Raw genomic sequence first — 12,825 nt, forward strand, 5'->3', positions numbered from 1 at the left:
TGTATCATGCCCTCTCCATTGGCGTGATACGTATGATTATTAATTTATATCCGTATGCGTTACTTATTTGAGTCATTATTTTATTCACAGTAAACAATGAAAAAGCCCATAATGTGGGGGTGATATGACATCATTAATCTGCCGTCCCACGTTTCTCTATCAGATAACATATTGTTCCTAAGCTATATGGACTATACCGAACGAACTTGAAGATATTTTTCAAACGTTTCTTGAGATTTGATATCATCATCAAGATTTGGTTTAGTTGATAAATTAGTGGCTGGTAGATTAGAAGAGCTCTCAAATATACTATATAAGAACATAATGACTTTTTACTCTCCAAAAGACTTTTAGTATCTTATCCTAATATTATAGAAATAGAAGATAATAATTAAGACAAAACAGATTGATCAATTTCTAAATTCTGGGATCGGATTCGGTGCAAGGAAAAATGACGACAAATGAAAGATGTGAGCTTGCTGAAAAATTTAAGAACATTGTGTTCCAATATGTCCTGTTAAAACAACAATTAAACCAAAAGTTATACATCACATACAACAATTCTTTGAGCAACCAAAGAACTGCAGGCAAAACAGGATCTCGTTTCACAGCTATCTTCTATAGTCACGTACTCCACCCATTCTCTGGTCCCGGAAACCAGAAGACTGCACCGAATTTCGATGCGTCTGCCTCTCTCTTTCGTGTCTTATATTCACTCTTGATTCGGGATAATTTTGGCCCGGAATATATTCATGACGTCTATGCGGGCTATTTTCTGGGCTCCATGATTCAAATTCAGGCCTCCCTGCACGTTCATATCTCTCCCAGGTCCCTGTAGGCACTGCAGCGTGGACATGGGCCCCGGTGCGAACATTGTTTATAGTTGGATTCTTTTGATGGTAATTAATTGTCTCATAACCCAGTCTTGTTGTTAATGAATGGGGACCCGTAGATTCCCGTGTGTAAGGAAGCTGTGGATGTGATGGTGCAGATGTGGGAGTTGGTAAGACTCTGGTGGATGAAATGCCCAGAGACCTTGCTGACATATCGATATTGCCAAAGTTTTCTACCCGAAGTAAACTAGGTGAAGCACGATTAGAGTTGATAGCAGTGTTCTGGTTTAGCATCATCTCTGGAGCCAAATGGTGTACACTGGAGGATTTGTTATGCATAAGAATATTAGTATGCTGCTGTGACTGAATAGTGGATTGTAGAGTCGATACTGGTGGAGGGTGAGTGACAAAAACAGGGGCCCCTGGAAAATGAGCACTGCCTTTTGCAGTTGTGTGCTGCCGTGAAAACGGGTTTCTCGTTAAGTCACGCTTCAATCCATTCTGCAGTAAACAAAAAATCAAAAAAAAAGAAAAGACAAGAAAGCGAGCAAACCATAATCACGAAGTTGAAACCGTAATCATATGAAAATGCAAGAGAATAAAGCAACGGGAATAGCTTTTCATTATCCCATGATCATTGTTGAAAGTTCTGTTAATGTTTTGGAAACTCTACACGACATTCTTTCACGCATACTCCATGGACCCCTATGCAGCTTTCCGTCCAATTGAAACGAAATATCCTGGATAAAAATCGGAAGTATCTCCGGTTTTATTTAAATTTATGCGAGCTAGAAGAGTGCCTGTGAGTGTGTACGTTATATATTTTAAGGTCGACCCAAGAAGCTTTCAGTTTTGAATAAAAAAACGGAGGGAAAAATATGCTATAAAATTTGCGCAACGGTCTTAGGAAACTGCAGCGTATTTGGAATCACTTTCATTATAATATTATTGCTTCTTCCTTCACATATTTGAGATAGACCCAATGACAAGGGAGCTTGGCAGACAAGGGAGCTTGGCAGACAAGTAAAAACAGGGGATATTATTGTTGTTAAGTATGGTGAAGAAAAAACATTAAATTTCAAAACTTGTGTATACAATTTGCTTAAATTACGCACCGGCACAAGGTCGCTCGATGGAGTCGGCGAGGGCAGAGAAACCTCAACTTTGTCGTCACCTTTTGCGCCTAAACCAGCAAAATTACTTACAGAGGTCACCCCATTAACCTTAATCATATCGAGAAGCTTGACAGTCTCGTTACTGGATAAATCACCAGCCTGGCCCGATGTCAATGCATAAACTAATTCCGGGTTTTTAAGCAACTCAGCAAGCAGTTCAAGATCTGGTTCAGGCACACTTCCACCAGCATCACACAATGTTGTTGAGACCGCAGCTACACTTCCCTCACAACCATTAACAGAAACTTGTGGTGTTTCGAGTGGTTCAACATCTGGTAACTGCTCTATAGGAATTTCAAGAGTTAATGTGTCATCGTAGTCCATTTCTCTGTCCCAAGGTTCTCTCGGGTTTGTTGGAATTTCTTGAATTGTCCGGTAAATAATTTCTCTCTCACGCCGTATTCTATTTTTCTGAACTTCGACTTCTTTGCTGCTTTCACCAGTACCAACGAGCCATGATTCCCTGATGTTCACTTCTGCATCAACAAACAAATGCTCGGTATGAGCAAAGGTGAAACAAACTCTAACTCAAGAAACAAGGATGTAGCAACAAGTAACAAAGGAGAGAGTATTGCTGATAAAATTCTTCTTTTTGAAGTTTCTGGTATGGTAATTCGATAAGTAAATTTATTAACAAGCGAGGAAGACGACAAAGGCAGGCTTGAGTTTAAAATATTTAAAATCAATACATTGAAATTCTGTTAATGTTTAAATCGTCCATTTATATGTTATTTAGATAGCTTCATTGATATATGGAGCAATCAACCCAACGAAATTGCATGCGTCGGAAAGGCGTAGTTGGATTAACTTATTCATGGAATACTTTGAAATGCAGCGGTAATTCTTTCCTGGCTTGAACACGAAGAACAAGCTATTTAAGCGGAAGTTAATAATGCAAATCTTTGGTCCTTTCGTGATCAAGTTCTCATATGTTTGAAGTTTTATTCTCGTTGCAGTTCACCATCAATGAGGGGTATTCCAGAAGGGGAACGAATGGTTACTTAGCTGAGCAAAAGAGACTTCTTTTCCACTATTTCGATTGTTACCAAGCAAGAGCACACGTGGTTTGGCAGAAAGGAAAATGCAAACAATTAGCAACGAAAGGTTGGAGAAATGAGATAAAGAGGAATGGCCAGACATAGCACTTCATGAATGAGGTGAAACAGTGGATAGGCATAAAACTAGAAGAAAACAACAGAATACTGGTACAATTGACGCAAATCAACTGTGGACAACTCATAATACGGGAACAAAATAACACATTGTTTGTGCTGAAAAAGCTCCACCACACTTCCCTTTCTTCTCTCTTGAGTTCTGTTACATTTTAGAAGCATGAGAAATTATATACACAAGGATGGTATTCCATCAAAACAACAGAACATGGGTGCATTGCAATTCCTCCTATAATTAAGATAGTAATCAATCCCATTTAATCTTTCAATTAAATTATTAGTTTCCTTGATTGAGAAACGCATGCAACAGAGTTTATACAAAATATACCAATTAATAATGGCCTAACAATGGCAAACACATAATCCATACAAAAGGAGGGAAAATGTGCCAACTTTCATTAGCAAGTTCACCAAAATGAAAACGTCCTCGGCAAAACCAAGATTAATTTACTAAATAAACAATTTAAAAGCCAGGTCATCTGCCCTTGATTTTAGCAACTCTATTTAAAACTTCGTATGACCCATAATTTCCTAATACGCTAGAACGAGGGTACTGCGGGTGAGAAGTCTACTTTAGTTTTGAAAATGAAAAGAAAAACGGTGTCAGGGAAAGCTGTCTTATTTCAGCCAGTTAATGGTAGGTAATGTTTCCAAATCTTCACAAAATTCTGAAAGCAAGCCTAATCATCAATTAGATTGTAAACTTGAACAATCAGAGGAACACAAGGACCACAAGAATGAGAGCAAAAGGCAACTGTACCTCGGGGTGTCCGCCATGTGAACGGGGTTCTCTTGATCCTTTTCCATGGTGGTTCCTCCAAATTTGAATGAGTAGTTTCCCTTATATTAGAAACTTTGGATACGGCATTAACAAGTTCCCTCCTCTCACCAAGATCTCCCCGAACAGGTATAGGTATTGACTGTAGGACGCTGGACTGGGATGTGCTACAATTGGGTGGACTATCAGACTTCACTTGGGAATTATCATCACTCTTTGTGGATTTACTTTGCATAAATTGGGTGCGCATTTTCGCTTTCTGTATATCATCAGCTGAAAGTGGCCTACTATGAGTTGCAGGTGTGGATTTCACAATATGTGAGCTATTGGCAACTATTCTTTGGCCAGGGGGCTCAACCATCTTAACCTTTCTTCGCTCTCGCATTTCTGTGACTAGTTAAGGCATGGTATATAGACAACAAAAAAGAATAAAGGGAAAGGACACCCTGAATGCCTTGGAAGCAATTATCATAAGAAAGCAGAGTTGGACGAATAATTTCAAAAGTGCATTTATACCCCACGTACAGACAGACATTAAGATATCAATCAGATACCAACAAATGGGAGAACGCATGATTGGTAGTATTGCTCTCGCAATTGATCACAACCATAAATCATTAGTAAAAGTTAGACAGCGTTAAATATTAATGCTCATAAGCTCATGATTTTAACTCAGTTTACAGCTAGATGTCAATTTTATCGTTTTTGGCTTATTTCTTTTGCACAACACCGTGAGATAGTGAACCTCAATTTAACCGTTCACTGATCGTAATAATGATGCCAAACATATAATTTCATTCTTCAGTCACAATAACGATGGTGGATTCCCATGTACACTGGAGTTTAGTTAAATCATATATGCGATTTCTCAACACTTTTTATCGTGTACAACATTACTTTTTAAACTACGACTCGATTTTTATCCATACTACACTCCAACTAATTCTTACAATGTTGCTAACAGACCTCACCTTCCCCAGAGGTCTATATGAATGATGTTGCCGTGTCCATGTTTGCCGAAATTATGTTCATGTATGCACCCAAATTCTAATATAGCACCAATCAAACCCTTCTTAGTTTGCAATAGTCACAAACTTCTGGGTGAAGTTGGCCTTCATCACAATTGGTGAAGACTTGACGTGCTTAATAGATAATAGAAAAGGTTGTAGATTAGTTTCTCCCGTTTCCCTCAGATTTCTCAACAGTTTAAAAACAAAAGAACGATCCAGAAAAATGATGATAGAATGAGGTAAAATTGAAGTCTTACAAATTCATGGAAGCGCAATATAGCTCTATTAAGTTATATTTTCAATATTCTCCAGATGCAACAGAAGATTATTTACCAGTTACCATAACTTTAGATCGTCAATAAACCGTCAAATGGTAGCTTTTTAATCAGCCACAACCAAAACCAACTTGTAAAAGCAATGATTTTGTTAATTTAATAGTTGGGTAAACGGTTGTTATTTGAGTACGTAGATTTGTAGCTAATTAGCAGCCAAAAAGCCATTTATCATACAGTTAAATAAGATCATATCAACAAAGCCGGGGAAATAGAAATTCAATGAAAAGCGAGCAAACACAGAGTCCATGGAGGAAGCTGAAGCAATGCATGAAAACCCGAAGCAAAAACTGAAAAATTCAGCTGGCCGTCCAATGATATCATCTTACTTATCCATGATCTTCCAGTTTTTTCCCCCAGTTTTACTTTCTAGAAACTCTTTATTTTTTCTCATCATCATCGTATAAGTTGTAGTTTGTAACTTTATAATACCCAATATTCTACCTTGCCCAACGTAATCTTTGGATTTCACAATTCATAATTTCCTGGTGAAATATCATTAACCACAGCAGCGATATTGTGAGGTCATTGTTTTACATGACTTTTGCCACCGACTCCCAATAATTCGGCCAATGTTCAAATTCCAGATTGGTTAAATATTTATATGTCACTGAGAAAAAAAGTGTCTAATTTATTTTCAGATAAAAACTAAATAAAATATTTTATCTATCAAAGTGATAGGGATCTTTTATAGATTACCAAGTATAAAAATACTATTGCACGTCAATCCCCAACCAACTGCTCCCGCAAAGTCCCGAAAAGAAAATAAAGTATAGTTCTTCATTTAGTTCATAGGCGATTAGAAGGATACGAGATGACATGACACCTCGCCTTTTATTATATTCTTCCCCTGATGATGCAAGCAGCCTCAATTTCTGTGGAGATCCCAACTTCCTGAGAAATAAATCCAGGCTAAATATAAATCCCAAAAAAAAAGTTTCAAACAACCTGATGCCAGTGGATACCTGAAGCTGTTCGCATTTCCATTTGTTATTTTCAGATCTGCTTCCTGTATTTTAAAAATGACCAGTGAGCAACTTTATCAGAGTTAACATGTTTTCGAAGATTTTGAAGTTAACTATGGGAATACTTACTGAGTAATCAACATTTGAATCCCAAGTTTCATTACCCATAACTTCTTTAATGCTGCAACAGACAACAAACTCATTAATTTTCAAATACTTGAAACAACACTTTCGACAATACAAGTTAAATGTACTTGCCTCTGCTTCAATAGCATCTCATCCTGCGCATCACCGACAGATTTGTTACCATTGAGTTTGTTTGAAGATTGGCTGCTTGCAAACATTTTGCTCCATGTAGATAATAAAATTCTTGCCCTGTTTGAGATGTCTGGTCTTCAAATCAGAAAAAAATGAGACAAGCAGCCAAAAAAATCCCGGGAATAGTTAACTCTTTCAGTTTTAAAAATAATAGAAAGTCAACTATGTAATAAACAATCCATGCAAAGAAAATATATTCATTAGCCATAAAAAGCCAAAAATAACAAATATCCATGATGTACAGGTGACATGCCTAAAAGTCTGTATTTGATGTCCACGCATCCATTTTACAGTCTAAAGATTATCACAAAGACATTTGAAGATGGTTGATCGATTTATTGTACATGACTTAACATTCATGAAAGCATAGATAAAAGACTATCAGAGACATGCATGGATAGGAAACTAGAAGCAAAAGCGTGCACCTGATACCCTATAAAAACGTAGTTTATTAACACTTTGCAATATAGCAGACATATGCACGGGGAGGGCCTTGCGTAATGGCAAATGACAGAGCACCTGCAAATACAGGAACATCCTTTTAAGCCATTGATAGCTATGAAAAGTAAAGAATGTGGTAAATCAATAATATGACTGAATCACCTTCAGAACAATGTTAAGAACACTCGTTTGTTCTTCCATAGCCGCTTGACTCAGCCATGTTGCTAATATCATAACTCCGCCTTCAACCAAAAACCTGGAAATAAAAAAGAAATTAGATCATACAGGAAAAACTACCCATTTGCATAAATCATCACAGACAGTGATTCACCGAGGCCAGGTTTTAAAGTACCAGTGAAGTACTGAGATTGTTTCAATCTGTAAAATCCACTCCAGCAATTTAACCTGTCCAGAGAAAGATTCTTCACTCCTCATCAAGCGAAAGATATTGACCATAAAATGTCTATCCGACTTCTCTTTGCCTAATGGGACCACCTCAGGCTGCATCGATCGAGATGACGCTTCATGACTGTTTGGAGCTACTGTGTCAATCGGAACAGGTTCTGCAGACACATTTGGATTTGAAATTGAGGGTGTTTCATCATGACTCTCATCACAGGTCCTAGATCTGTCAGCCTTCTCTCCGGACAATCTGATGAAGTTCCTAATTCTTGATCGCTGACCAGCAAAGAACTCCCGGACCTATACAGTATAGACATAAAATGATTGTTCAGTTAACGGTTTGAAATCGCCAAAAGAAAATTTCTGCAGCAGCATACAGTCATACATATAATCCAAATGGACCAAGTTTTTCATAGACCCTAAAAATAAACTTGGTTGTCATCCTAACAAGTATATTTTTAACATTTTGAATTCAAATAGTATCATAGGCGCTCGCGGAACTTCTCAACCGCAGGAACTTGCCAGCCCACAGATTTGAGACTCCAGAGAAACCAAAAAGAGGACGAAGAGACCTGACTAGCCGTAACCCCAAATTGAGCACTGATTTCCCGTGTTTCCCTCTTGCTAACTGCATCTTTGATAGAAAATACAAGCTGCAAGTACTGTACAGCCTTTGGATTCAACAAATCTCTAGGTCGCTTTCCTGAGAAAAAAAGATGTCAAGTAGAACAAAAATCAGAATATTAAATAGTGGACAGGCAGCAAAAAATCAATCAAATTGATAGTTGTAGATCCATGCGTATGGTCGACCAATCTTGCGATATAATATTTATCCAAACATGAGACAATATCCACACCCGAAACGGATTGCTCATTGAGAATTGTGGAAGAGATCTTTTAGCACATCAAATATATTTACTAATCAATGACTGAATAGAAACCTCTAATTGAATCCCAAAACAAATTGGGTACACAATTAAAATAAAATAAAATAAAAATAAAAAAAACTCACCGATTTTAATAGATAACGCTCCAGCAGCCTGCATAAATTTATTGAGCGCGGTCAGAAAAGAAAAGACAAACAAATGATCCGAATATCAGTTAATTATCCAAAACACACACACACGCGCACAAATTAATTTTTCCAAGGAAATTAAAGAAAAAACAATAACCGAACAAACCATTTCTTGGGACAGGGGATTGATGCCAGTTAGTTTACATTGGGTGGCAACAATTTTTTGGAGCTTTCCAATCTGTGTCTGAAATAGATCGTTCTGAGCCTCTAAAAACTCTTGATACGACGCTCTCTTCGACACGACCAATTCTAATTGATTGCCCGTCGAAGACTCCATCGGCTATCTCCACGGCAGAAGTAAAAAATACCCACCCGCTCGAGATAAGACTTGCGTCGGTTGCAATTAACAAAAAGGATAGAAATCCCAAAGGTTATGGTTATGGTTATGGTTATGGTTCTGCAGAATCAGGCTACGGTTAAGAAACTGAGAAAGGGTGCGCCAGATTTCGAAATTAGGGTTGGCAAACGAAAGTTGGTGAAAACAAAGCAAGAAGGATGTATTCAATCTAACAAATAATACTTTTATGATTTTAAAAATACAAAGGTATTTAATTTACACTTTTATAAATTTTATAAAAATTTAGTGATATCTATATTAAATTTTTGTACAATTTTAAAACGTCGTCTGTATTCACCCTGATTTTTTAAAATTCTATAAAAATCAATTGAGTATCCAAAGTTTCAATTGATTTCCGATGATTTTTATAAAAAAAATCATGTACAAACTTTAAAACAATGTGTATGAGTTTAAAAAATAAAAAAATATATCTCATCTTAGAAATTTTGGTAGACTTTTATTCCATTAACCAATATATATATATATATATATAAATAAAGGAGAATTCGAGGGTTATCGCTTTCAAATTTCAAAGGTATGTTTCAAGATTTTTGAATCATTATAAAAATATTCAAAGGTTATGTACATATACATCAAGGGATGTATGTGCGTATAATATTGTTGTCTTATGAAGGTTTTCTCTCCTTTTTGAGAGCTTTGGAGTTTTCTCACCTTGTTGAGAGCGTGAGTTTATTCTCGAAAGGCCATCATCATCATGGAAGCGCAAATGGATGGCTTATCCCTACTCGACGACGAAGGTGATGAGATCACTTTTACTCCAGATATCCTAAATGTGACTGAAGATGTCGTTGAGTTATGCTTGGTTGGCACATTCTTGACTGAGAGACAAATCAATCTGAACATTATGAAACAACATTTATCTGTTATCTAGAGGCCTGGGAAAGGAGTCACTATTCGAGAGATTGTGTTCAAAAGATTTATTTTCCCGTTCTACCACAGAGTTGATATGCGAAGGATATTGGAAGGGGGACCGTGGACTTTTGATAACAACTTTCTCCTGTTCCACCATTTGAAACAAGAAGAACAACCATTACAGGTACCACTTATTTATCTCAATTTCTGGATTCAAATTCATGATCTACCACTTGGTATATGTCTTGAAGCTGTTGGCAGGAAATTGGGCTCCTTTATGGGTATTTTTTTGGAGTACGACAACAATAATAACAAGGGATGCTGGAGGCCTTATATGCGTGTCCGAGTAGCTCTTGACGTCTGGAACCCACTCAAACGTTGCAAGAAAATAAGAAAGTCAAATGGTGACAGTTTCTTAGCAAGTTTTAAATACGAAAAGCTCGGGTCCTTCTGCTTTCTATGTGGCTGCCTTGGACACACAGAAAATTTTTGTGACAAACTTTTACTATGACGAATGATGATGGAAATCGCTACTGGGGCACCTAGCTTCGAGCACACGACAGGAGAATGATCAGTTTGGGCGAGAACAAATGGCTGCGTGAAGACGAACCTACCGAAATCCCCGATACTCCCGGTGGAATAGCAATAGGAGGCAACAAAGCAGAAGTGACAAATCATGAATTGGCATAAGCAATTAACAGATTCTCCGGAAAAGGCAAACAAATTTCCGAAAATCACTCAATTTCAATTAATGAGCCTAATAATTGGAGCCTGACTCTTGAAAATAGCCTATTTGAAAGCACCATTCCAGAGAACTATGATGGGGGAAGTTGATGGGAATGAGGTGGAATTGCTTAATAATATGAAACGTTCACGGCTAAATTATACTATAGAGGCCCAACCCAATTCCTCTAATATGCTTGTGGAAAAGAAAACTCATACACATACCACTGAGAATGATAGCCCAAACAAACATTTTTTATTAGCAGGCCCTGTTTCGCAGGCCTGCCAGGAACCATGATTGTTCTAAGTTGGAATTGCTCGAGTTGGAATTGCTGATGGCTTGGCCAGCCTCGAGCAATTCCTGTTCTACGTGAGTTGATCCGAACTCACAAAGCCGAGATTTTGTTTCTCTCTAAAAATTTGGTCTATTCTGCTAGAATCGAAGAAATGAGAGAGTAAAGCTTGGGTTTGTTGGAGCGTTTGCTAACAATAAAACTGGATGCAGTGGGGGGTTGGCTCTTTTATGGCGTTATAAGGATCTTTGTAGTTTACAAGATTTCTCTGCAAATCATATCAACGCTGATATCAAAGAAGACAATAAACCTACCTGGAGACTCACGAGTTTTTATGGCTATCCTGAGAGACGACAAAGAAGGGACTCATGGAATCTACTCTACAGACTGCACAACCGATCTAATCTACCTTGGTGTTGCATAGGAGACTTTAATGACATGCTTAGTCCTGAAGATAAAAGAGGACGGGTGGATCACCCATCGTGGCTCATCAATGGATTCCGTGAAGTAGTGGCAACTCTGGATGGGTATTCTTACACTTGGCAAAGAGTAAGGGAAACATGAACGCTATTGAAGAAAGAATTGACAGGGCACTTGTTAATACAAATTGGGCTACCTTATTCCCTCAAGGCACTCTATCCAACTGCACAACACCATTATCTGACCATTCATTGATTTTACTTGCAACAGAGAAGAAACTCCACAATGGAAAAAAAGGGATTCCGATTCGAAAACAAATGTCTCCGTGAACCAGGACTTTCTGATGTAGTACGAAACAGTTGGGAGAACTCTTTGAACACTCTCCTCACTGATAAATTACAACACGTAGCTGTTAATATGCATAGATGGGGTAGAGGTGTCTCAAGAAAGTTTCAGAATAACATCGATCGATGCCAAAAGAAATAGAAAATATTCGATCCAGGGCAGATCCTGCATCAGTGCGTCGATCTCAAGAGCTATATTCAGAACTTATTGAACTACTATCACAATATATCTTTTGGAAATATCGTGCGAAAGCTTACTGGCTAAAGGATGGTGATATGAACTCCAAGTTTTTTTACAAAACAACCACAAACCGAAGAGAAATTAATAAAATAAAAAAGTTGACTGATGATAATGGTCAATATTTCGAGCATATCGATGATTTATGCGACATCGCCAAGAAATATTTTGCTGACTTGTGCTCTCCTATTTTGGAAAATTGTGACCTGGTCACTTCAAAAGTTGAACCAGTGGTTTCCATAGTAGACAACAACGAGCTAACTTAAACCTTTTTAACTTGAAGAAGTGAAAGCTGCTGTGTTACAAATGAATGGCGATAAATCACCATGACCAGATGGATTTAATCCAACATTTTTCCACAAATTCTGGAGTATGGTTGGACATGATGTTTACCAGGATTGCAATAGATGGAGAAGTAGAGGATCCTTTCCAGATCACTTGAATGACACACATATAGTGTTTATCCCAAAATGTGCAAAACCAAATAACATGAAGGACTTGAGACCCATCTCCCTGTGTAATGTACTTTATTTAATCTTTGCCAAGGTCTTGGCTAACCGAATGAAACCGCTGCTGGACAGAATAATCTCATAGTTTCAGTCTGCCTTCGTTTTGGGAAGATCGATAATGATAATTTTGTTATAGCATTTGAAATTATTCACAACCTTAAACGCCAGACAATAGGAAAGGATGGTTACATGGCTTTAAAACTTGATGTGAGTAAGGCATATGATCGACTAAGCTGGGATTTCTTGGAAAAAAATGATGATCAAGATTGGCTTTCACAGACAGTGGGTAGATCTACTTATGCTATGCATCACAACTGTCTCGTACTCAGTCTTGGTGAATGACAGAGTTGTAGGCCCCATCCAACCCATCACGGCTTGCGCCAAGGCTGTCCGTTATCACCCTATCTCTTTATCATTTGTGCACATGGCTTGTGATCTATGATTCCAGACGCCGAGAGACAGGGACATATACATGGCTGTTGAGTTAGCAGAAGTGGTCCAACCATTTCTCATCTGTTATTTGCTGATGATAGTCTTCTATTCTGTAAAGCAAATGAGGGGGAATGCGAGGTGGTTAAGCAGCTGTT

At 37.8% G+C, this 12,825-nt stretch overlaps 1 protein-coding gene across 2 annotated transcripts; it reads right to left on the minus strand.

Moving 5' to 3' along the window:
- Nucleotides 1-462: 462 nt before the first annotated feature.
- On the minus strand, nt 463-9,005 carry LOC142530321 (homeobox protein LUMINIDEPENDENS-like). 2 transcript variants are annotated; one of them, XM_075636102.1, is made up of 14 exons: nt 8,608-9,005; nt 8,439-8,466; nt 7,999-8,129; nt 7,520-7,726; nt 7,377-7,429; nt 7,187-7,280; nt 7,009-7,102; nt 6,524-6,653; nt 6,395-6,446; nt 6,266-6,309; nt 6,112-6,194; nt 3,941-4,345; nt 1,949-2,484; nt 463-1,334 (listed from the first exon to the last, which is right to left on the minus strand). In XM_075636102.1, exons 1-14 carry the CDS (start codon nt 8,776-8,778, stop codon nt 612-614), a joined length of 2,751 nt encoding a protein of 916 aa, XP_075492217.1. In that variant the 5' UTR covers nt 8,779-9,005; the 3' UTR covers nt 463-611. The 2 variants fall into 2 exon arrangements, with proteins under 2 accessions (XP_075492217.1, XP_075492216.1); XM_075636101.1 differs by having other exon boundaries at nt 7,377-7,726; nt 8,608-9,004.
- Nucleotides 9,006-12,825: the final 3,820 nt, after the last annotated feature.

The sequence above is a fragment of the Primulina tabacum genome, chromosome 17 (genome assembly GCF_025594145.1).
Source record: "Primulina tabacum isolate GXHZ01 chromosome 17, ASM2559414v2, whole genome shotgun sequence".
NCBI lineage: Eukaryota > Viridiplantae > Streptophyta > Magnoliopsida > Lamiales > Gesneriaceae > Primulina > Primulina tabacum.

Coding starts and splice junctions, on each gene's coding strand:
- LOC142530321 (XM_075636101.1), bottom strand. CDS start 8,778: ATGGAGTCTTCGACGGGCAATCAATTAGAATTGGTCGTGTCGAAGAGA. Junction 7,281..7,376: donor ACAATCTCAGTACTTCACTG/GTACTTTAAAAC, acceptor TTTTATTTCCAG/GTTTTTGGTTGAAGGCGGAG. Junction 7,103..7,186: donor TTCTTAACATTGTTCTGAAG/GTGATTCAGTCA, acceptor CTGTATTTGCAG/GTGCTCTGTCATTTGCCATT.